General features: G+C 39.9%; 3 protein-coding genes across 4 annotated transcripts; 1 reads left to right on the top strand and 2 right to left on the bottom strand.

Annotated features, from left to right (window-relative positions):
* Positions 1 to 968: 968 nt before the first annotated feature.
* LOC306870750 (insulin receptor substrate 1-like) lies at positions 969 to 6838 on the bottom strand (the record flags this gene model as incomplete). The annotated part of the gene is made up of 3 exons (XM_079418172.1): positions 969 to 997; positions 1770 to 4967; positions 6487 to 6838. The coding sequence occupies 3 exons, from the start codon at positions 6836 to 6838 to the stop codon at positions 969 to 971; spliced, it is 3579 nt and encodes a 1192-aa protein (XP_079274298.1).
* A 3194-nt stretch (positions 6839 to 10032) lies between these two features.
* On the top strand, positions 10033 to 18212 carry LOC306871993 (uncharacterized protein). The gene is made up of 3 exons (XM_079420302.1): positions 10033 to 10669; positions 13119 to 13403; positions 15538 to 18212. Exons 1-3 carry the CDS (start codon positions 10117 to 10119, stop codon positions 15879 to 15881), a joined length of 1182 nt encoding a protein of 393 aa, XP_079276428.1. The 5' UTR covers positions 10033 to 10116; the 3' UTR covers positions 15882 to 18212.
* Positions 18213 to 18684: 472 nt separating this feature from the next.
* LOC306871994 (uncharacterized protein) lies at positions 18685 to 24786 on the bottom strand. 2 transcript variants are annotated; one of them, XM_079420303.1, is made up of 4 exons: positions 24484 to 24775; positions 22774 to 22858; positions 20776 to 21769; positions 18685 to 20286 (listed from the first exon to the last, which is right to left on the bottom strand). In XM_079420303.1, the coding sequence occupies exons 3-4, from the start codon at positions 21730 to 21732 to the stop codon at positions 20275 to 20277; spliced, it is 969 nt and encodes a 322-aa protein (XP_079276429.1). In that variant the 5' UTR covers positions 21733 to 21769; positions 22774 to 22858; positions 24484 to 24775; the 3' UTR covers positions 18685 to 20274. The 2 variants fall into 2 exon arrangements, with proteins under 2 accessions (XP_079276429.1, XP_079276430.1); XM_079420304.1 differs by lacking the exon at positions 22774 to 22858 and having other exon boundaries at positions 19533 to 20286; positions 24484 to 24786.
* Between the last annotated feature and the right edge of the window lie 426 nt (positions 24787 to 25212).

Genomic DNA, 25212 nt, shown 5'->3' with positions numbered 1-25212 from the left:
CGTCACTTTGAGTCACACAATACCTGCATTGATGCTCTGTCTCCTTGTATGTCTCTGTTAATCTTTCTCTGTCTATCAAGTCTCAACCTTACTGTCTTTCAGAGGCTACATACTCTCTCCATTCTTTTGTTGTCAGTTGGCATCTATCTTTTTAACCACTAAAAACCTTTCTTTGTCTTTCATACTATTTGTCTTATACAAGCTGCAATTTCCAACCCCACACACTTTCCACTCTGATAGTAAGACGTTTAAGAAAGATGGTTTTCAGGATGCTAGCATTGAACTAAATTGTAAATTCAAGGATACACCTTGACATTTCTTTCTTTTTTTAAGTTTTGGACAAGACTAAATCTTTTTTTACCTGCATATCTGAGGTGTGAGTTATGGAAGATGGGACGTCGCTTACTCAAATTAGTGTTAAACTTTCACATGGACAAGCACCATTCATTTTTTCTACAGAAAATGTTAAAAAGTTCAAATTGCAGTGTGAAATTTCTGTGCCACCAAGTGGCATCATTGTAAGACAACTATATGCACCAGTTATGTGGTCAATGGCATGTCACTGAGTGTAAATTGAATTACAGATGAAAATCATATTCTTAGTGAAACTTACTGCCAATTTATAACCGAACTGTTTAATAAAGGATTGAAATTTCAGTAGTACATTCTAGCTGCCTATATATTAGAGAGATAGAGAGAGATAAAAGGTCAACATGAAAGACTTGCAGGAAAGAAAGGAGAGAGAAAGAGAAAAGAGGAGAGAGATGAGCAGAAGCAGAACCACATTCAGGAACATTTTCAGCAAGACTGAAGTTAAACAGCCATAATTATCTACAATCACAGTGAGTTAAATATATATGCGGATACAGGGCTGCTCAGACGTATCCCTTATAAACACTTAGACAAGCCACAAATATGCTATATTCTCTACCCACACATGACAGGCACAAATATGCATATGTCTGTACTCACACTGCCCTTACCATGCGATCATGACCTGTAACAAAGACACACTCACAACCAACAACCTAAATGATCTGTGGTCAATACTTCAACACAGAAGCTGTCAGATTCTTCTTACACTCCATCTCCCCTTTCCTAATGAAACCAGGCAGAGAGTGGTCCAAATACAGAACTAGGCCTCTTACAATATTTACTATTGTTCTATAACAAAAGAAAGAGAGGAGTGAGGCCCCAAAATAACCCTTGAAAAGCCCATTACATCACTGTGAGCCTCAGCAGGAAATATTTTGAAATTTCCAACACAAATAGACTGCTTAACAAATAAAAAATGACAATATTTCTTAAATAAAAGTTAGAATAGTATGTTGATCTGGGACATTGTTACTTTATAGCCTTTATAATTCTTCCTTAAAAAATGGGGTGGTGATGGCGCAGTGGATAAGACACATGCCTTTGGTGCGAGAGACCCGGGTTCGAATCCACTGTGAGACACCAATGTGTCCCTGAGCAAGACACTTAACCCCTAGTTGCTCCAGAGGCGTGCGACCTCTGACATATATAGCAATTGTAAGTCGCTTTGGATAAAAGCGTCAGCTAAATGAATAAATGTAAATGTAAAAATGTTTTTGAGCGGTGACACCACTGATCATTTTCAGCAGACACATGATGGCAGTTTAGTTAGGTTGGAAAAACACTAGAGATTAATACTTTGAAAATACAAATGCTAACAATATGGAGAAGTAAATGCATGAATTTGGCTTTGGTAATTCAGTAAATAAAGTTTAGTAAACGGACAATGCTTTTACCTTTGCTGTCCTTCCTGCTGCTCTGATGAACTCTCAATTCATCTGATTTGATGAAATCAATGCTGGCATATGTGTTGATGCTGGAGCTGGTGTTTCCTCCTGCTCCACCCAATCCCCCAGTCAACCCTCCTACTACAGGAGAGAAAAATGAATGAGGGCCAGAGGGTCCATCCACACTAGTTTGATTCTCCTTACTGACCAAGTCCAAATCAATGTAGTTCAGGCCTTGCTCCAGGGTTAAGGAAGATGCCTGAGCAGCAGGAAGATTTGCTACTCCAGTGCTGGCACACTGTGGAGATGATGGCTGATTATTAGACCAAAGGTTGCTCTCTAATCCTTGCTGTCGTGGTGGACCAACATGTGGAATTTCAGAAAAAGGAGAAGGGGAAGCAGAGGGGGAGAGGGGGTGAGTTGGGGATGTGATAAACGTCTCTGAGCGATGCCGCCTTCTTGCTGTTGATTCAGCCCTGACTAGACGGGCACCCTGATCCACGTTTGAAAAAGCCTTGGGTGAGGGGAAATTCATGTTATGCTCTTGCTCCATGGAGGATGGCAGAGGTGTTTGGCCAGCTTTTGGGGACTTGGATGTTGTATCCGCACTCAATCCAAACTTCATCTCAGTATAGTCTGTAAAAGGAGCAGCAGCCACATCTGTAGATGTCATGCATGTCATGCTGCTCTTCCTGAGTCCCATTTCCAATTCTTGTTCTACTGGAGGAGCTCTGTTGATCTCCTCTCTGACCTTTGGGGCAGGTTTAAAAGAAGAGAGGGTAGTGAGAGAAGAAGGTGAGCTACCTAAGTCCATGTTTACATATTCAGATGATAAAGAGATTGAGGTTGAGAGGGGTGCTGAAAAGCTCCGAGGAAGGTTGGCAGATCCACCTTGGCTGTGACATGGCTGTGGTCGGTGAAAGGCTCTTTGATGTCCATGTGCCATAGAGTTCCCTGGCGCAGCCATAGTCATCCCTTTGTTATGTCCTCCTCGCTCACCCTGATATATGATGCTCACATACTCTCCTGGGCTTTGGGATGCAGTTGGGAGCAAAGTCTCTCTGACTCTCGGCAGCGTATTGGCTTTGGACACGTCCACAAAAAAACGGGACGACCTGTCCTTCCTTGACTGTAAAAGACCCTGTTTCTGAACACCTGGCCCACACCTCTGCTGGTGATGGTGTTGGGATGAAACTTTGGGGTGAGCCCCCCCTACCCTGTGTCCTGCACTCAACCTAGTTGCTCTTCCCACTCCACCAACAGACAGAGACAGTGACCTGTCCTCAAGGCTTTCACTGCTAGCTGAACTAGAGGAAAAAGAGGATGAGGACAGAGATAGTTGTCCAGCACCACCTGAGCCCACAGGTGTGTCCCCTCCACAATGGTAACCACTATGCCTAGCTTTTACTCCAGCTTCACCTCTACCCATACAAACTCTGTCCAGATCATCCTCAAAACGGGTCGAGAGAGTGGTGTGTTTGTATGAACGTGGCAGCGAAAAATAAGAATAAACCATCTTTGGCTGCAGTGGTTGCTGCTCTGGGTGTGATGGAGGAGTACTGCAAGCTGACCTGGCACTTATAGGTGACATGTTCATGTAGTCGCTGCCTGTCCGACTCTCCATGCTGCCCCTACTGCCCCAAATGCATCCACTTAGGCCGTGTAAGTCTGGTGAACAGCTGCTGTTAGGAGACATCATCATATAGCCCTCATTGATAGGTAGGCGGATGTGCTGAGGGGGTGAGACACTACTATTTGGGGTCATGGCCATGTATTCATCTCCACCCTTTGGCACTACATCTGAACCAGAAACTGATAGCGACAATGAAACAGGAGGAGCCGTAACGCCTGGTAGCATAGACATGTATCCACTGTCGATTGAGGAGTCTTCAGGCCCCCCTTTAGTACTGACACCTTTATCTGCTGAGTTTTCCTGCACCAGTGATGTTGTAGCTGAACCCCCTGAGCCTCGGCGAGATGTGAAAGACTCTCTACTTGCACTGCGTGACATCACTGCATAGTCTTCTTCATCCTCTTCTTCCTCCTCCCTGCGGCGTGGGATCAAACGCTCTTGGGTAGAGGTGGGGGGAAGGGAAGCACGCTTGCTGAGCAGCCTGCGCTCAGCCTCACACTCGCGACTAGATGAACGACGAAGAACCCTGCGTCCATGAACACGTTTGTGAGAACCTTCTCGGTTACCCATCAGGATATAACTGGCTCCACCTTCAACAAGGGCAGCAGGGAGTCCTGTGGCTAGCAGGGAGTGCTCTCCGGGGCTGGAGCCGTACTCGTCTGACGAACCATAATCACTAGGTGATCCTGACATCGACACTCTCTGAGGAATTCGAGCATAAGTGCAGATCGGCACTGTTCCAAAGACAGCTCCACCTAACCCACATTCTGACCCATGACCAGAGCTGGATGAGAGGCTAGGGGCTGGGGAAGGTGCAGGGTTAGGGGTGTATCTTGCCAGGCTGAGGGTGATCTTTGCTGGAGTGGGTGCTCGTGTAGGTTTAGGCCTCAGAGTTGGGGTAGTTGAGCAGGATGAACCATTGAGACTTGGACTTGTGCTGAGTGCCGTTGCTCTGCCCCCTCCATCATCTGTGCGAGCCCCAATGCTGGCTGTCCGTGACCTAGAGAATCCGTGCCGTGGAGTTGGAGATGTGTTGCTGTTGGAGACTCCAGGGGTTTCTGTTCTAGCACGTCTGGAAAAGCCAACCTGTGAAGGTGGCAGATTTGGGTGGTGTCGTCTAGAAGGTACACTGATAGGGTTAGAGGCAGTTCCTCCTCCACAGTTCACACCAACAGTCTGGGATTTGCTTCTTTGACGGAACTCTTCACTCAGAGCCTTCATAGCCTCAAGAAGGGTCTCATGCATGTTCTGCGCCACCACCGAATCCTCTACTTGCATCCAGAATTCTCCAGGACCTGTCATGGCAGAACGACCCACTTCAATGAAAAAGAAGTTCTCTGAGTGGCCACAGCGTCGCACATTCATCAACTGGAGGACCACAGCTGCAACATCAGAGTTGAGTTTGACAAAGTTGACTGTTTTGTCCGTCAAGCAAAGTCTGTAGATGCCAACTAGATTCCTGGCCTGGCCCAAACCTTTAGGCCAGACTTTAACTTGCCAGACCTCCTTAAAGGCAGGGCCAGGGGAAGGCAGTCCACAGTCTCCTCCACTGCCACACTCATCAGGAGTCTTACCTATAGATATAAAAGAAAAAGATAGAAACACTATAAATAAGAAACAAATATGCATATATGTAAAGCAAGTTGTAATGTAAAATGTAAATGTTGATTATATGTACCTATAATTTAAAGATAAAATTTTTCATTTTAAATAAGAATTGTCACAAAATTTTATATTTTTCCATACAGCACGCTATTAGTTGAAGGAAGCTTTGTTATTAAACCATGCTAGTATGAAGAAAATTACAGTCACTTGGTGGTCACATCCTAAAACTTTGGATTGAATTTCATGTGGAAAAAAAATACGTTATATATATTTAGAGCAAAATGTTATGATGATGTGCCAATGATGTTTTCTAACCCAATGTCATCTTCTTAACAGAACTGCCATGAAAACATTCTATTTAATTAAATATACATACATATATGTTTCAATTTCTTCATTACCACATAATTTTATCCTCACATTTTGTGCAGGTCAAAAGGACAAACAGTTATTTGTTTCATATTGTGACAGCATTCAGTTAAGAACAAGAAAGTTCTGTGTCAACCGAACCAATCAGATCAGGTCAGGACTAATTTTGAATGAGTAGACTATAATATACTAACTGGTTGTAACTGATGTGTTTGCATATCGTTCCATTTTATTAGAGTTTATCTGACCAATATTGCACTTGCATATTTTGTAGCGTGCTAGTAAAAAAAACGAGAAAATTAAAGATGTTCAGTGCGCAGCAGCTTGATACAAACACTACAGCCAAGTGAATCCATTAAAGCCTTTAGTGACGCTAATCAAACCGCGGAAGGTTTATAGAATCGCTTGCTCGGCAACTAATGTCTCCATCCATATCATCACGCTGATGGCCTGCTGTTCAACCCGGTGATCGGTTCATTCAGCGGCGGGGTGAGGGGATCATATTCTACCAAAACACGAGGGATGGGGCAGGAGGAGACCCGTATTCCAATAAACATGTACGGCTGCCGTGGCTCCCCTCCCCGGCAGAATCGCTATGACAGAAATGTAGGAAATGTAGGTTACACGCACAACATGCACAAATGTGTAGAAAAACAAAAACAGTCGTGAGCGCTGCAGCAGCGTCCGCTGCACAATGCGCCACTCTTGCACCACGCTCTAGTTCTGTCTAGAGCATTTAAATATTAAACATTCTGCATCTCGATTTTCTATAAGTCTAATTAAAATTAAATTACGAATTCGTCAATGTATTAATTTATTGAATGGCTCTACAAAGCATGCACCGTAATTTAGCAATTTGGCCATTTAATACCGCGTGCGTCCAGATTTCCAGGTGTGGTGGCTACATTAAACAGACGGGTGGGGTAGAACGTGCATTTCAATCCGAAAAGCTTTGCAAATATAGATCCACTGAAGCCAAGGGGGCTCCCATCATCAGCACGCAAGTTGATGGGCAGGTTAAGCAACTACAACCACCAAGGTCCATGCTGCAGCCAATATGTGAATGACAGATCTTTCACGAATTCGACTCAAGGGTACAATAATAATTTTCTGGCTCACATATACATTGTAGATCCAGCATGGCCTGGTACCATTCGTTTTGGACCTCTTCGGTGTCTGCGGCTATGGCAAAGCTCTCCCCGCGGGTATACAGCACTATCATGTGCTTGTTCTTTGAATCTGCCCGTTTGTTGATGTTGAAGCAAGAGTCCAGGTTCACTGCTTTTTTGGGGACCGGTGACTTGCTTCGGAATTTTTTTTCGTTTTCATAATATTCTAGTCTGGCCGGGCCCTGCTCCGAGGGAGCCCGAAGAACGAAAAAACGCCGGTGCATAGATTTCTGCTTGCGGAGATAACCGCTTTTCCGCACGTCCTCGTAGCTCTGCTGCTCCATCGCCGCCTGGTTCTCCATTGCTGGGCGAGTTGCTTGTTTTTTATCCACCAATGTCTGCCTAAAATCTGTGGTATGTTTTACATTCGTTCATGATAGCAGCAGTTCTCTTCTCTCTCATCATGCAATCACGCTCCCTCGAGGAGAGCCCAAATAAGCGCGTGAGCCTGTTTTCCTCCTGGTCCAGCTGGTATGGTTGTGTGCACCCAGACTCAACTGACAGGCGTGCACATGCGGCATTCGACGTCTGCACTAGCATGCAGTTCTGCTGTGTATCATTGCAAGCGTACCAGAATTGTTTACCGTAAAGCTCTAGTCGGCACACTCGGGTGCCCCCCTCTGCCTGTACGTCTATGAGACTGGTAAACCCATTAATGCCAGTTCATGTACACGGTGTACACCGAGCGGAACGGAGACTACATTGATTTCAGTGATGCCTGGGTATGATTCGTTGAACGAGACAGTTCGGCATCCTCTTGGTTTAATTAACACATTTCGCGCGCTAGATTTTCTATTCCACATAAGCTATTCTTTTAATCGTCAATTTGTGAATTTGGATATGGCAATTCATAGGAAACGATGTCAGATTTTTGTAGATGTTTTTCAAGGAAAATCTACACATGATTCTGTTTTTCACGTAGTAGTGGATTTTTTTAATTATTAAATGCGGAATCCCCTTCTCTCCGGTCATTGGCAAGTCTCTTGCGCTAGTGCATCCCTCATAGCGAGGCGTTTGCGACACCTGTTGGTTGCCTTTTGCCATTTTTGTGTCAGTGCGAAATTCACATCTAAGAAATTAGATGAATTAATGCTGATTCCTATCTGCAGTTTGAGAAAATACATGCACATAATCCATTTAGATACATGCACAAATCCATGCACAAATACAGAAAAACTCTTCAAATTTCAGTTGAAAAAACGATCAATTTGTACTGAGAGGTGATGCGCAGACCAGTGTTTCTCAGCAATATTCCCCACACTCAGTCATGTTGTAGCCTACTCCTGCTGAAATGACAACAAATGTTCAATGTTTTTAGACAGTAGAACTTCCATTGTAATAAAATAATGACTCATGCAAGTACAGGCGAAGCATAAAACAAAATTTCATTGTTGCATTATTTTATAGCTTTGTTTACATAATTCTGTCAAAGAATGTTACGTGATCATTTTGCAATAAGAGATGTTATCCGTTTCTAAAAGTTCCATTCCACCACCCCATCTTTCATCACCCCATCTTTCACCACCCCATCTTTCATCACCCCATCTTTCATCACCCCATCTTTCATCACCCCATCTTTCACCACCCCATCTTTCATCACCCCACCCCGCCCCGCCGTTTTCTTACCTGTCAAGCAAAAGAAAAGCAAGCACGGCATTTTAAGCCGCTTTGTCCATTTTGTCCCCGTCGCTTTTTAGTCTCTTTATTTTCCTGTCCCCTATTACTTTTATGACGTTTGGCTGCGTACGCCGTTGTTGACAGATGTGATTAACATTTCGCACCCCCCTAAACTCACGAAAAAACGCTCCAAAAGTGAATGTAAACATGTGGGACAAAATTGGATATGATCGATAAGATGTATGCTTTAAGCACAGCAATTTAAACGCAGCCCAAATTCATGTATCGTGCGCTCGGCTTCCGGCTGGCCTTATATGGGCTTACACACTGCTCTTTTTGTTTTTTTAGTCTATGCTGTGGACGCGCAAAAGCCAGAACGCGCCTCAGAAGCCTTCTGATTGAACAAGGAACAAAGAATCTGACAGCGGTCACTTTTTATTTTACAGTTTATCGAGACTAGGTCTGTCACGGAGATCGGCATGATAATGTACAGTTATTTTACTGCTTATTTTATTCTTCTAAGGCCCTCTAGCGGACTCCGGTCCCTCGGTTAAGAAGAATCAATAAGAGGGGACGATTGACGTGAAAATTACACTTATGAATACTTTCATTTACAAAGAGCTATGAAATATAACTGAATAGCCTACACTACATGCATTTTTCGTTTTTATCATTAACGTTTACTGACTTTAACTTTACATTAATGCAATCCTTTACCAGCCTAGACATGCTTTATATTTTAATTTATTCCTTTGATTTCTAAGCTGAATTTTATTTTGCATCATCACTCCAGTCACGTGATCCTTCAGAGATCGTATTAACATTCAGATTTGCTGCTCAAAAAACATTTATTATTATTATTATTATGTTGAAAACGGCTGAGTAGAATTTCTTGCAGGTTTCTTTGGTGAATAGAAAGTTCAGAAGAACAGTATTTATCTGAAAATCTTTTGTAAGATTTTCAGTTATACTGACTCCGAGCTTTTGAATGGTATAATGTTACAAATGCTTTTTTATTTCAAATAAATGCTGATTTGTGGATCTTTCTATTCAACAAAGAATCCTGAAAAAAAAACCTCAGCTGTTTTAAACATTGATAATGATAATAAAAAAATTTCTTGGACACCAAATCGGCATATTAGTATGATTTCTGAAAGATCATGTGACACTGGAGACTATAATGATGCTGAAAATTTAGCTTTGATCACAGGAATAAATTACATTGTAAAATATATTAAAATAGAAAGCATTATTGTTATTTATTAAATAAAATAATAATAACTATTTATTATTTTAAATAGTAAAAATATGTCACAATATTACTGCTTTTACTGTGTTTTGGATCAAATAAATGCAGGCTTGGTGAGCAGAATATATCTATATATATATACATATATATATATATATATATATATATATATATATATATGTGTGTGTGTGTGTGTGTGTGTGTGTATTACATTATATTATATATTTCTTCACGAGTTTGACAATATGTTTAAAAAAAAGTGCTGTCCTGATTGACATTTTTGTTAATTGAGTCCATTCTATTGCTATTTTTAGTAAATGTTAGTATGTTCCCTGTCTAACAAGTATAGTATAGTATATTGTGCTATAAAAATAAAAGAAAAATAGAGCAATACAGCGCGGACTAGTGTGTTTCCCGGAGTTTTATTCAGTCAATTCACATTGGACATTTTACCAGTATTACTCACAATTAATTCTACTTTTTTAACATGTATTTTGTTTGTTTATTTTTGAGGGGTTGAATGAGATCGACTAAAATAAATACAAATACAGTATAAATAACGACAAATGTTCAGTTGTTTAAACTGCACGCAAACGAGGGAACGTTTTGGTTGGCCAACTACTAACCGTTGGCCACTTCAGCGTTATCCAGTGAGCGGTGGGTTTCGTCTCTTCTTAAGATATTAGAATATTGTCGTTTTAAACGAGAAAGGAAATGGAGGTAAACGTCGGCCCTGCAAATCCCGCAGTGATCGCTGACGTCTCGTTCTCGTTTCAAGATGAGCTGACTGCGGCCCTGCAGAACGCGCTCGGTGTCGCGGTAGAGATCGCCGTCGTGGAGATCAGCAGACTGCTGGACAGAGCGCTCAGAGACGTCAGAGGCGAAATTCAAGAGGCTCTGCAGAGCAACAGCGTGCTCAAGTTTAGATTACAAACAGCTGAAACGCAGCTTTCTAACGTTTGTGGTCGCTTGAATCTACAGCCACAGACACTCGAAGATATTAACGTTAGCAGTCAGCTGGTGACGACCCCCAACAGATGCAACAGGGGTCAGGGCGGGGGTACACAGTTAAATACCCTTAATAATGTCCGGCAACAAGCCGAGCCTGCTGTGGACTCGGAACACGTGTATGAGGTTTGTGGACCCAAGGAAACTAATAATGTATTCCAGCGAGGATCAGTCTGTGGGAACCCCCAGGGAGGCGCATGCGCTCAGGCTTCGAACTCGCCTGAAGAATCAACCCCCTATAAACTAAAAAACACAAATGGTAAGATATTTGAAGACTATTTAAATTCGTACGTTTAAAGCCTTAAACCACTTAAAATGACCGAATGTCAATGATTTCGCAATAACAAACCGCCTCTTTAACACCTGGCACATTTTGGCTTCATGTTTACTCTTTGCTTGTGTATTTATAACCCTTGTGGGTTGTTATTACCCATAACGTTGGGGCTGTCGCAGTGGTGGTATCTATATACACTCGTATGACACTGTTCAGGTTTAAAGTTGATTAAAACATGGCGTTTTTACAGAAAAAAAGACTATTAAAAATGCCAGAGAAAAGAAACTTTTAATTGGTAAACCAAGTTACCAAACCATGTACGGGTTTTTTAATCACATTAGATGTAATTTTACTGTCACACATCACTTTCACATCTCTCTCTCTCTCTCTCTCTCTCTCTCTCTCTCACACACACACACACACACACACACACACATATTAGTGCTGTCAAACGATTAACTGCATCCAAAATAAGTTTTTGTTTACATAATATATGTATGCGTACTGTGTATATTTATTATGTATATATGAATACAAACACGTTTGTATTTTGAAAATATTTATATGTATATACATTTATATATATTCTTATATTTTATATTATATACAAGTATATTTAATATATAAACAACATTTTTCTTAAATGCATACATGTATGTGTTTGTATTTATATATACACAGTATACACACATATTAATCGTTTGACAACACTAATATATATATATATATATATATATATATACAGTGAGGCAAATAAGTATTTGATCACCCTGTGATTTTGCAAGTTCTCTTACTTAGAAATCATGGAGGGGTCTACAATTTTCAGCATAGGTGCATTTCCACTGTGAGAGACAGAATCTAAAAATAAAAATCCGGAAATCACATTGTATGATTTTTTAACAATTTGTTTGTGAATTACTGTGTCAAATAAGTATTTGATCACTTCAGTCAAAAAATTTTAATATTTGGTACAGAAGCCTTTGTTAACAATTACAGAGGTCAAACGTTCCTGTAGTTCTTCACCAGGTTTGCACACACTGCAGGAGGGATTTTGGCCCACTTCTCCATACAGATCTTCTCTAGATCTGTCAAGTTTCGGGGCTGTTGCTGAGCAACACGGAGTTTCAGCTCCCTCCAAAGATTTTCTATTGGATTTAGGTCTGGAGACTGGCTAGGCCACTCCAGAACCTTGATATGCTTCTTATGGAGCCACTCCTTGGTTTTCCTGGCTGTGTGCTTTGGGTCATTGTCATGTTGGAAGACCCAGCCATGACCATCTTTAATGCTCTGACTGAGGGAAGGAGGTTTTTGCCCAATATGTCACAATACATGGCCCCGTTCATCCTCTCCTTAATACAGTGCAGTCGTCCTGTCCCCTGTGCAGAAAAACACCCCCAGAGCATGATGCTTCCAGCCCCATGCTTCACTGTAGGTATGGTATTATTGGGATGATACTCATCATTCTTCTTCCTCCAAACACGGCAAATGGAGTTAAGACCAAAAAGTTCTACTTTGGTCTTATCTGACCACAGGACTTTCTCCCATGATTCCTCTGGATCATCCAGATGGTCCCTGGCAAACTTCAGACAGGCCTGGACATGGGCTGACTTAAGCAGGGGAACCTTCCGTGCGATGCAAGATTTTAAACCATGACGTCTTAGTGTATTACTGATAGTAGCCTTGGAAACGATGGTCCCAGCTCTCTTCACGGCATTGACCAGCTCCTCCCGTGTAGTTCTGGGCTGATTCTTCACCATTCTTAACATCATTGATACCCCACGAGGAGAGATCTTCCGTGGGGCCCCAGTCCGAGGGACATTGACAGTCATCATTAGCCTCTTCCATTTTCTGACAATTGCTCCAACAGTTGTTCTTTTTTCACCAAGCTGCTTGGCAATTGCCCCGTAGCCCTTTCCAGCTTTGTGAAGGTCTACAATTTTGTCTATTGTGTCTTTTGACAGCTCTTTGGTTTTGCCCATGTTGCTACTTAGACTTTGGCTGATTTTTGGGGTGCACAGGTGTCTTTATGACAGCTAGCGACCTCAAACAGTTGCTACTAATTTAGAATCATGAGCAGAGTGTAGCTGGACTATTTAAAAGCAAAATAACAGGTCTTTGAGGGTCAGAAATCTGGCGGATAAGCAAGTGATCAAATACTTATTTGACACAGTAATTCACAAATAAATTGTTAAAAAAAATCATACAATGTGATTTCCGGATTTTTATTTTTAGATCCTGTCTCTCACAGTGGAAATACACCTATGCTGAAAATTGTAGACCCCTCCATGACTTCTATGTAAGATAACTTCACAGGGTGATCAAATACTTATTGACCTCACTGTATATATATATATATATTTATATTATTTTTTTTTACTACTGTGCATGGTTTGGACAGTATTGATGAAATTTAACGAGATTCTTCCTTTATTAGACATCAAGAATGAGCAACACAGTATGACCAAAACTGAGCAGGGATGTGCTGGAACGGTTACAAACGTGCTGAGTGAGGAGTCTACCCTTGAAGTGGCTGTAAAGGTAGAAAAAGAGGAGGGATATGGTGAACCAATCCCAGTAACCCTCTCTGTAGTGGAGGAGCCCAACTCTGACAGACTTTCTCTGGCTCAGTCTCAACTACTGGAAGACTGGAGACCTGAGCCATTGCAGTCAGAGAGCTGTCAAACAAACATGTACTGCCAGTCCACCAACCAATCCCTAGGTAAGTACTGTCTAAGTAATATGCCATGCTAGAAGGGCTGATATTAATTTGCAAAGGGTAGGGAACAACGGGGCTAAAGGCGCCCTGGGGTAAAAGGAGCCTTTGATATTATTTTCATCTAAACCACTAGATGGCACAAAAACATGGCTTAGCACTTTCCAAAACATCTGAAGAGTTCAGGTGCAAAACCCTCTAAATCCATTAAACATCTTTTCTTTTAAATGAGCATTTTTTACCAGGCTCTTATGATCAGGTTCAGTAGTTTCATTTGAAAGGTAATGATAAGGTAATTAGTTAGTGAATAACATAACTTTTGTTTCAAAAATATCACTTTAGACAAACCATTGGTTTTTAACAAGTTAGATTTTCTTTTGCGTCAAAACCAGCTAAGTCCACTTGTGCTTTTTTTGCAAAAACCTCTAAATCCACCTCTTTGGGACAAGACAGTAAATAGTTGAAAAATCACTAAAGAGGCAACTAAAAACCCTGTCTGAATACAGGCAAAAATCCCCCAAATTTATAAAAAACAAAACAAAAAGAAAAGATTGACACAGTATAACCACAATGGTTATTTTAACAACAAAAAACAGACGGTACACAAACAACCCAACATTAAAAATGTATTAAAAATTCATACATCTGGGATAACATCCATATGAGACAGAAGAATGGCATCTTGTTTGACTTTGTCGTTAGTGAAATAGAGCTGTTGTTTGATGTATAATAAATCAGATTCCTTCAAAGTAACAGCACTGCACAAAAAAACTGTTATGAGTGCATGCTACACTTGCGACCGAGCCATTTCCACTGTATCTACTTTCTTTTGCCTTATAACGGGCAGAGTTTTGAGGTAAATAACGTTTTCTTCTGCTATTCAATGTCAGCAGGACAGGCTCATCCATTTAATCGTACTCCATCTTTTATGTAAAGAATCTGAAACGATCTCCACAGAAAAACCGGCTCCTCAGCGCGCCGTTATATTGAAACCGCTCGGAATCATGTGATTCGATTCTCGCCTTCTGATTGGTTCTCGGAACATAGCGGCTTTTGCTGCCAAAGGGAAGTGGCGTTTAGAGACTTTTGCCAACAACCCGTTATTTCAGAATGGGCTGACGCTGGGATTTAGAAGATTTGCAGCAAAAATATTTGTTGAACGTGTATTATGTGCCGTAAGCATTCGCTCAGTGTCATTATCTCATTTTTGACAGGTGGCGTTTAGCGGCTTTTGCATGTGAACTCATTCTGCTCTTCAAGATGCACTTATATATTTATCTGATCTTTGACGCAATCACGCGCTGCAGCACAAAGTTGATTCTGTGCTTACTTGATCTAATATTTTATGTTTTTTAAAATGTTGTAGATTTAAGTAGCAAAAATGAATGCAAATATTTTGAGACTTGAGGTCGTCTTTATGATTTTCAGTTTTGTTTAAGATAATTAAAGCAACAGTTTTTAAATAACGAAAGAATATGTAAAAGTATGGTATTTGGTGTCAAAAGCGCTCCCCGCTGTTGGGGCTAAGGGCGCACAGTAATTAACATGATAATTAATAGATCGCTGACTTTTCCATTTGTTGACATGAAATGGTTAGATTCAGATGGTAAATATCATATATTATGTTGGGTGTCCAGATTAGAGATAATCACCATGTTTAGAATGAACCCATCATATTTAAAAACATGATATTAATTATATCATATAATAAAATATCATTTGTTGTTACTACTGTAAATATATATTCAATTATTATTGGATCTCCTTCAATGCTTTCAGAATCTTTACTTATTAAAATGATATTGTCTCTGTATTTTAAAATATATATTTTTTATATTAACATTTTAATGACAGTATATTTATTGAACAAAAAATATTTTTCAAAATAAAGCAGAAAATAGTACAAACTTTGCTAAAGTAATTGTTTTGAATAAGTATTAACTTAGACACTATTTTAAAAAACATTATTTTAGCTGAAGTATTTGTATCTGTGTATGGGGTAAAAGGCCACCTTTGCCACCTCTTATATTTATAAGATTTTTAAACAAAATAAACTGCTAAATCAATTTAAGCAAGGATATATGCCATTATACAATACTTTTTTCATGCATTCTTCCCTTTCCTCTGCCTCTTGACCTAGATTTCCTGTCATCCTCAAGTTCAGGTCAACAAAGCCACTTCCCAAAACTCCACAACAACGATTACAATGGTCCCAAGCGCCAAGCATTTCCCCCCGGCCGGAGATTGTATCGTTGTGGCCTGTGTGAGCGAGACTTTAACCGTAAGCAACATCTCAAGATCCATCAGAGGATCCATACAGGAGAGAGGCCGTACACTTGCTCCATCTGCAGCGCACGTTTCCGTCATGCATTGACACTCAAGCGCCATTCCCGCATCCATACAGGAGAGAAACCTTATGTTTGTGATCAGTGTGGGAAAAAGTTTCGAAATGATGGTGGATTGAAGTTCCATCAGTGTTCATGACAACAGTTACATAAATGCACTGTTTATGGTAGTCTTGTTGCAGGATGAATCCAATATAGGGTCACCCGAGGAACAGAAAGATTATTAAATGGATAGTTCACCCAAAAATGAAAACTCTAATCATTTACTCACCCTTATATTGTTCCAAATGACTTTAGTTAATCTTTGATATTTAATATCTAAGGTATTTTTTAATGAAACCAGAGTGGTTTCTGTCCCTCCATTAAAAGTAACCAAAACTTACAAGAACCAAAATGGAGTTGTAAAATTAACTCAATTTTTTTTAATTTATTTTTTTACGATGAACAGATTTAACTCAGCCTTTTCTTTATATTTTAACTAGTCTTGCATAGCCAGACCTTCAGACTGATGGCTGAAGGTCTGGAATAGATGGCCGCTTTCATTGGTCAAGGCCAGCCCATGAGGCTGTTTTTCTTTCGTGAGGCTTTCTTCTTTCGTGAGGGGGTTTGGCGCCATGGCATCTTCCATGTTTACCATACGTGATGCACTTTATGTTTGTGTGTTTATACGTTGAATCCACAAGACTTGGATTTGTTTGTAGCACCTTTGTGGCCTCTTTGGATCTTATAAGTTTTAGTTACCTAGACTTTCTGTGGAGGGACAAAACATGTTTTATTAAAAATATCTTAATTTGTGTTTCAAAGAATAAACAAAGTGTAATAGGTTGGAAATGACATGATGGTAAATAAAAGAATTTTCATTTTTTGGGTGAACAATCCCTTTGAGATGATATTCCTGGATTTGTCCATGAAATGACTGTCCCTGCTTTAGGTAAAAGCATCTGTCAAATGGATATTGATTTTACCTTAATGCCTTTCAAAAATATCTGTATTTTAGGATTTAAAGTGCCTGACAATAAGACCTTGAATCTGGACAATACTTTGTGTAAGACTTTAATATGAATATTGTTAGATTGAATCTCACTGCAAAAGCATGAGATGAAGTGATGATAAAAATGAGCAAGTTTTATGTAATAATTTCAGGGCTGGAATATACTACAAGACTTATTCCCAACCCCTACCCCTACCCCACCCACCCACACACACACACACACACTTTTACAAAGTTGGTAAGTGTATGATGCCTACCATTTTAAAACCTGTTGGGATTTTAAGTTATGTAGTGTCTTCCAGCCTTTAGTCGCCTAAGTTTCGGTGCTCAGACTTCATCTGAACTTCATCCCTTCTGTACTTTGATCAGCACAAACCCAACCAGTGTTATACTAACCATCAAAATCCTGGAAATGGAGACATTCTCTTATCTCTAACTTGTGAAGACCCTTGAAACAACACAATTATAAGATTAAACAACAATAAAAAGCATTACAATAGCAAGGGTAATACATTAAATGGTAATTTATATAGAACTGAATAAATAATAGGTTGCTATTAAGAATCCTTAGATGCATCAATGCTTAAAATGGAACTGTGTGTATCGTTTTGTATTGCACCATGAGCTGTTATTTTAAGTGATAAGATTGCAGACATTTTAGGTATAAAAGATATAGAGTGGCAGAGAGTCATAGTAAAGATAATGTACAGTCAGTTTCATTAATAAGATACAAATCAGCTAGTGTCAGATTGTGCTACTTAATTTTTTTAGTTTAATTTTATTTGAGTTGTTTTGCCTGCTAACCAAAGTCCAAGTCAGGTGTATGTCATAGCATAGATTCAAAGGACAGGGGAAAGCTGGGATCAATGCAATGTTATATTTCTTTTGTAGATTGAATCAGTTTGTGAAATTAATTCTGTTACTGATTACTCCTGTATAGCAATTGACAAATCTTGTATTTGCATTTAAGACAATATTGTCCAACCCTGGGAGGAATCTCTGTTTAGGATTGTTGTACCATAAATCTCTGTCTTTCTGCTCTTGGCTTTGTGCAAGTTAGTTTCCAGTAGTTTGCGTTATCCTTGCTACAATCACCTTCCAAGCAGATGAAACAAAACTGGTGAAAGCATGATGCGCAAGCTACAAACTTGCATCCTTTTTCATGCATAATCAGATTATGACATTTAGGGCAGGCTCTGAACATTGGACAACCAAACACTTTGCTCTGTGGATCTGATACCAAGTCACAGGTTAGCAGTGTACAGACGAGGGGGCACAGCTTGTTGGTGCAGGCAGCAGAAGTGCAGGGGTAAAGGCAGGAGCCACACAGGAGCTGAGTGGTCAGGCATCGAGTGCACTGAAGCAATTCAGTAGTACTCTTTATACATGCAGGTTTAAGTGCAGAGAAACAAACCGGGCACTTTGGAAAAATGCAAGACATAGGTGGAAATTAATAAAGATTTACAACTTCATGACACCATGTTGAGTTTGGTTCATATGCTGTTGGTGACGATGAAATGAAGTTAATATACAGTGCTTACTGCGTTTGTTGGATCTAGTTTGTTTCCATCTTCCTGAGTTCCAGAAGTGTTTGCAGATTGGTTATTCATTATTGATTGGCTTTGAGAGAGAGGAGAAAGCACCTTCACAGACCAGACAGAAGATACAATAAGTAATTTGATAAGTTTAATCAGTGACTTGACCATCATCACTGCCAGAACTAGAGCTCCATGAGGCAACACTGACTTTGTTGACCTGCCATTTTTAAACACCTTTTTACATTTCTTTTGTATATTTGACTGACAGTATTTTATGATGCAACCATGTTATAAGCTATATGCTATCAATAGAATGTATTTAACATAAGAGTGTTCTCACCTGTAAAATATTTTCCTCCTCGCTGAGATCATCAGTCAAATCATACACTTGTGAATATCCTACAGAACAATGATTGGCAGTTTATAGGATAACAAACGAAATGTGCAATAACAATAACTGAAGCATATTGGTTAGCCATGTTGCGTCGTACTATTCTCAGGACAAAGTGAAAGTAATTTTTTTCAATGGTTGTAAATATATTTATAAACAAATTTGTTAATACTTTACCATTCAAATGTATAAATGGTTAATAAACAACAAATACCAGATCGCACTGTTGTCTGTCCTTTTCCATTCCACCGTATAACCGTCCGTCTCACGCTTCTTAGCTCTTCTTTGTTTGTGTTTATACCTTCATCTTTCACTTGTTTTTTTCTGGTTCTTCTAGTACGTTTCATTGTATCTGTTTGAGATTATTTAAAAATCCTCACTGCAAATACACATGCTGTCCTGTCGATCTGTTCTGTGTAGGAAAGAAAGAGCAACGGTAGCCTATTTGCTAACAGAAAACCCCACAGCTGAGCTCTGGAAAGTCCTGGAGATTCATGACATGATGATTCAACTTTTAGTTATTCGAAATCATCTTTGTATTTGTGAATTAAAATATACAGTCCATAATAAAATCTATAATATTCCTTTGTAAATTTATATCATAATTTGGTTGTGTCTGTGAGTTTCATAAAATAAACATACTGTTTCTCTCTAACTTTAAAATCAGACCAAATGTTAAATACTTGACTTTTGCTGTCTTTCACAATATCACAATATCACAAAATATTTTGTCACTGAAGTTGTTGATTTTGAATTAGCTCCTTTGTTTATATAAAGCTTAAATACTTCATCTACAAAACCGAGAGCTAACCAGTCAAGCAGGTTTTCTTGCAGAGGGCATACCTGTACTGAAAAGTCAAACATTTGTTTCTGTATGAAAAATCTTTACTCACACAATTAAACACTTGAAAAGAAGCGGTACATTTTTAAGATTTAAAGCTACTAGCTCGAAGCCACTAGACATTAATTTCCAAAAACATAAAAAGTACAAAACAATAAAAAGCTAAAATGTAACAAATCATTATTATCAGGCCTGTTTGTTTGTGCAGCATTAACAATAGCCATTATTTTGTAGGCACCCAAAGCTAAATATTTAGCCTGCCACCATGCACACAGCGTGGGGAACACATATGTAATAAAATTCATCCTCTTACACACCAGTCCATCGACTTCTGGGCTTCACCCACCCCTGTAAACACGCTGATATATGAGTGGAAGAGACTATAAATCTGGTTTTAATCCCGTTTTGAGCCGAAACCCCATTATGTCCGATGGTCCTTATGTGGGACAGAAAATATTGACCTCTTCTGAATCATGAATAGGATACTCTGTGTGTGTTGGCACTCTCGCTTATTATATGCTTGTGTGTTTCTGTCTGTCCAGTTCTGCCTTTTTAGACTTCACAACATCAGTCAAGACAAAGTCTTGCATTCTCCTTAAGGTCTGAACCCAAACTGTCTAATGTGCTTAATGTGTCTTCGATCTCCCTATAGTCCTGCCAGCAATGTCACTATAGCCATTCACAACACAAGAAGGCCTCTGATGATACGATTCCATATGATGTTGCATTAACTGCTTGCCAAAAGCAGTTCTCACTCAGTACTTCTGCACATCAGTTTGGTCTCTGTGAAGATAAGACGACATTGTGATTGTAAATAACAGCTGTGATCACAATTTGTAACAAATTACTAAAAAAAAAAAAAAAAAAATGATAAAAGGGAAATTATGCCATCATTTACTCATTCTCAAGTTGTTTCAAACCTGTATGAACTTCCTTCTTCTGTTAAACACAACAGAAGATATTTTGAAGAATGTGTGTGATTAAACAGTTGCTGGTTCCCACTGAAAAATATATATACTATATAATGGGGACCAGAAATTTAGTTACCCACATTCTTCAAAATATCTTCTTTTATGTTCGGTGGAAGGAAGAAATTCATACAGGTTTGAAATAACTGCAAGGTGAGTAAATGATGACAGAATTGTCATTTTGTGTGAACTATCCCTGTAAGTTACATAGAGAGAACATAGTTGTGTATGTCACGAAAGGAAGTGAGAATTTGTGTTCATTGTCTATAAATAGTTGGTTTATTGAACAGTTAGCATTAGTCACCTTATCTCTATGGCTCCGCTGATGAGCCCTGAACTGCTCGGGGTTTGTGAACATCTGTTGGCAGAATGAGCAGACTGACTCCGGGACGGTTTTCCATGATACCCGTCTGACTGAATCTGGAGAGTTCAATTGTTCTTCCAGGCGATCTGCCGTTATCCAGTGCTTCTGCTTATCCGTGTGCACCATGTTAATAACCGATGGTCTGTCGTTTCTCACCACTGCTGCATCGCTATGAGATCCAGAACCAGATTCTGCTCTGGATCTGCAATCTGATTGCAAAGCAGCATCTGTTTTAGTAGCACGGGACCTTAGAGGTGTGTTACCTTTCTCTAACCTCTGTGGCACCTCTGAGGTGTAGTCATGTTGAGGCCTGTCCTCCTTGCCTGAGACTGAGTTGTGCGTGTTTCTTGGGAAAGAAAATGCTGTAACTCTACTCCTGTCCTCATTGTTTTGATCTCCTGCCTCATTGCTTATGTTATTCTTCACAATCCCAGGTTGAGAGGGCCTCTTCTGTGACCCAGAGCCGGCCTGTTTCCCTTCTGCATTAAACCTGACCAGCCCTGCGCTCCAGCTTTCTAATGGAGGCACAGACAGCTGCTGAATGCAGTGGTGGAGAGATGGGTAGTCCACGTATTTAAACTTGGGCACCTTTTCCTTAGGACTGGCGGGCCTGTAGTTTGGTGCCTTCGCCAACGAGCAGGATCCCAACCAGCCGTTTAGCGGAGGCACAGAAAGCTGTTGGATGCACTGGTGCAGGGAAGGGAAATCCACATACTGGAAACGAGGAACCTTGCGAGGAACATCGCAGAGATCGTCTTTTCTCACACGCATATATGTGGAGGTCTCAGGGTCACCCTGTTCCTTCCTGATCGCTCTATCCTCTGTGTCACACTCAGCTGAAGCAGAGCGTTTGGCATTGCCACTTCCATCTGGTAGCAAGTGCCTCCTGTCCTCCATCCCTCTGACTGCACAATGGTGCTTTTGTCTTCTGTGACTATAAAGAGATATAAATATGATGATCTAATGAATAATATTAAGTATCCTAATCAGTTCTGTAAATCAGGACTAGTTTTGAATGTGATTAGTGTTTAATGAATATTCCAGATTTAGCATTTATGGCACAAAAGGTGCAGTCACATTAGCAAAATTTCAGTGATAGAAGGTCCATTGTCAACAAAGTCGTCACTTTCAAACCAAATAGTTTTCTAATGGGGGATTCGCCTGTAGAATTTTTCCAAGCAGAAGTAAATGTGATCACATGTAAATGTTAATGACCACAAAAATGATATAGATTCATCCCTGATTTTCTTTAAAAAAAAATAAATAAATAAGAAGCAATGACTTACAATGGAAGTAAATGGGGCCAAGTTTTAAAAGCAGAAATGTGACGCTTATAATTTTATTAAAGCACTCACATCAGTTCTTGTGTTAAAACAACAGTTGCTTTAGGGCTTTATGATTTACAACTTAATGTAATAATAATAAAGTTGTAAAACTGGTTACAATTTTAAAAGGTTAGTAAATTCTGTGTATTTATGCTTTGTGGCTGTACTACTGAAACAGTGGGTATTTTAATGTTTCACAGATTGACCCCATTAATTTACTGTAACCTATGTTTTTGTTTTTTAAGAAAAAAAGGAAACATTTTATTTTTATATTCATATTATTATTTTGTGGCAATAAACATTATGGCACAAGAGCTGTTGATTGTGCTTAACTTATATTCAACCCAGAATACTCTTCTGAAACATATTTGTTCACGCAAATCAGCAAGAATCAACTTGACTTTCTTTTGTGATAAATAACCCAGTTATGGTTCAACAAACTGTAATTGAGTCTCTAGAAATTCTGGGACAAACAAATAATTACAGATGTGGGTCGATCCTTATTACATAGATTAAATATAAAAAGGCAATCATTAGGCATTCATGCTTTGATATATGAAACAGGCGTCTACATGCATACTGGGACCAGACCCTTTAAAAGAATACAACTCACCCTCACTGCACTCCTTGAGGGGGTTTGGATTTCACACTGTGTGGGTGGGTGGATGGCTGGGTGGGTTTGCTCTCCACAGGCCAGGCTGGGAAAATGATAACAACCAGATAAAAAAAAACCTCAGAGATGGCAGGAGATGTGTACACATAAGTGTGTGAGCACTAGAGAAAGTGTCTGTGTGTGTGTTCGTGAGGGGAGAGATGGTCTGAGTTGCTCCTGTAGCCCTGTGCAATGGGTATAAATAGCTCTGCAGGTATGGAGTAAAGGAGAAAAGTAGGTCAGCTTCAGACTGATTGCCTTCTCCAGGGGGCACAAAACAAAATATATGTCACACACGCACACACAACACTACAATCTTCTCTTTCTGTATTCACTGTGGTCAAAACCAAGAACACCCAATATACTGCCACACAAAAGGAGCAGCCCAGCCCACCCTGACTTCAGATCACAACACACACCTACTGAAACTGACACTGGCTCACTCCCCATGTGTAATCAACAGGTGAAGAGATATGGTTTACCACCTGGTCAGCCCACAGGCTATACGGAAATGGAAGATTCTTTTTTAAAATTGTTTTTCTGATCTAGCACCTGTATCTCATTACCACACCCCAATCATTATCCATAGTAAAAAACAAACTATAGTAAAAGAACAAAAACAAAATTGCTCTTATATTACAAGAAAAGATTAATGTCCCAGTTGATCCTGTGCCGAGTGAAAAAGCTCATGTTGTGCTTAGTTGTGAAATAAATATTTCCTGTTTTTTGAGGGTTGTGGTCAGTAGAGAGACTGAAGAGCTGATTGTAGGTTTCAGACAAAAATAATTATATAAAATAATGTTATATATATATATATATATATATATATATATATATATATATATATATATAATGTTAAAAAAATAGTTTTACTGACTTACTATATGTTATATGTCAAAACAACGAGTCATGACATGCAAATACTTACAATAAAAACTTTTGATACCTTGTTGCTATTTTAAACAGCAAACTGAATAAATATAACATTTCTTTCTTCTTTTTCATATTTCTAAAAGCCCCCGAACATTGCACAGAGAGAAACAACACTGTAGAACCGCCCTGGAACCGTGCCGGGCGTGGGGGATAATAACCGTGCTCCACATTCACACTCGCTGTGTTGTTCATGAGGAACTGGGTCACGCGCCGTGGCCTACATTTTTAAGGTTTGTTGTCTTCGTTTTTTCCCCTCCCCACATTTATTTGGGCTGGCCCCGCCCTCGTTGCCTGAGCAGTACAACGGGGGTTGGGAAGAGCGGCGGTTCGCACAGTTTGAAGCCGAGAGCCCAAGCGCTGCCAAGCAGTTAGATGCGCCCTCGCAACACGTAGACAAACAGAGCATTCACACGCGCGTGACAGCAGAACAGTGCGCGAGCCAGCGAGAAATGTGCGCGTGCTGACACAACGAGCTAATACAGAAAGATGTGCCTGTGCATAAACATATTCATTTAACTTCTTATTAAGCCACGTACCCCCCCCCCCCCCCCGCCAAATATTACACCTGTCAAGGATAGCACAATAGAAAATAAGCTCATTCAGACAACTGTTGTTACAAACCTGCATTAAGTCATACGAGATGACGACAGTAATTCAGATATGAACAAATGTCAGGTTTGATTAAATATTTGAACGTATCAGATATAATTTACACACTGCATGTTTCCAGAGGTTTACCTTATGTTACTGTAGTAGTCCGTGGAGGTCCGTGAAGTGCATGCCAAGTGAGTTCTCCGTCGACTTAATCGGAATTGTGTTTTATTTCAAAGAAGAAAGAGCATTATCATCTACACATTTAAAATAAAACATAAGGAAATTATTTCTCCCTGGTTTTCTTTCTTGAAGGACCATTTAAACTTCTTAAGTTAGAAAACAGTGACCAGGAGGGCACGATGTTATTTATCCTGTCTTAGTATCAGCGACACTTTACCAGAAACAGTTCCTTAACGTGTAAAATGTGGTTTGGCTCTAGGAGCCGCTATTCGGATTCTGATGGAGGGAGACGAAAGCCAATCATAGTTTGGTCACGCTTCACGACACACCCATAGACTCCGCCTCACTCGCGTATCTTTGTCCAATCAACGACCTGCTTTTTGATAAGTGGGCGGAGCCACCATGTCCTAGTTCTTGGCGAATTATAATTCAGCTCAGACTCCGTTTACTCGAGTCACCCGAGCACGAGCTGACACCCAATCCTCCGCGCGTCTTTATCAATCAGTCATATTAGCCTTGACATATGCACGCAAAACAGAGATATCTTTCCTTCTTTTAAAATCACACGGATATGCAACTCGTTTAAATGTTTAAATTAATAATAATAAAAATCCATCTGGTCAGAATTAACACTATGATCTTTTATCTCATGACATTATTTTGCCCCATTATACCTGTAACTCTTGCTCAGTG

The sequence above is a fragment of the Barbus barbus genome, assembly GCF_936440315.1.
Source record: "Barbus barbus genome assembly, chromosome: 6".
Classification (NCBI taxonomy): domain Eukaryota; kingdom Metazoa; phylum Chordata; class Actinopteri; order Cypriniformes; family Cyprinidae; genus Barbus; species Barbus barbus.
This window is presented reverse-complemented; position numbering and strand designations above follow the sequence as displayed.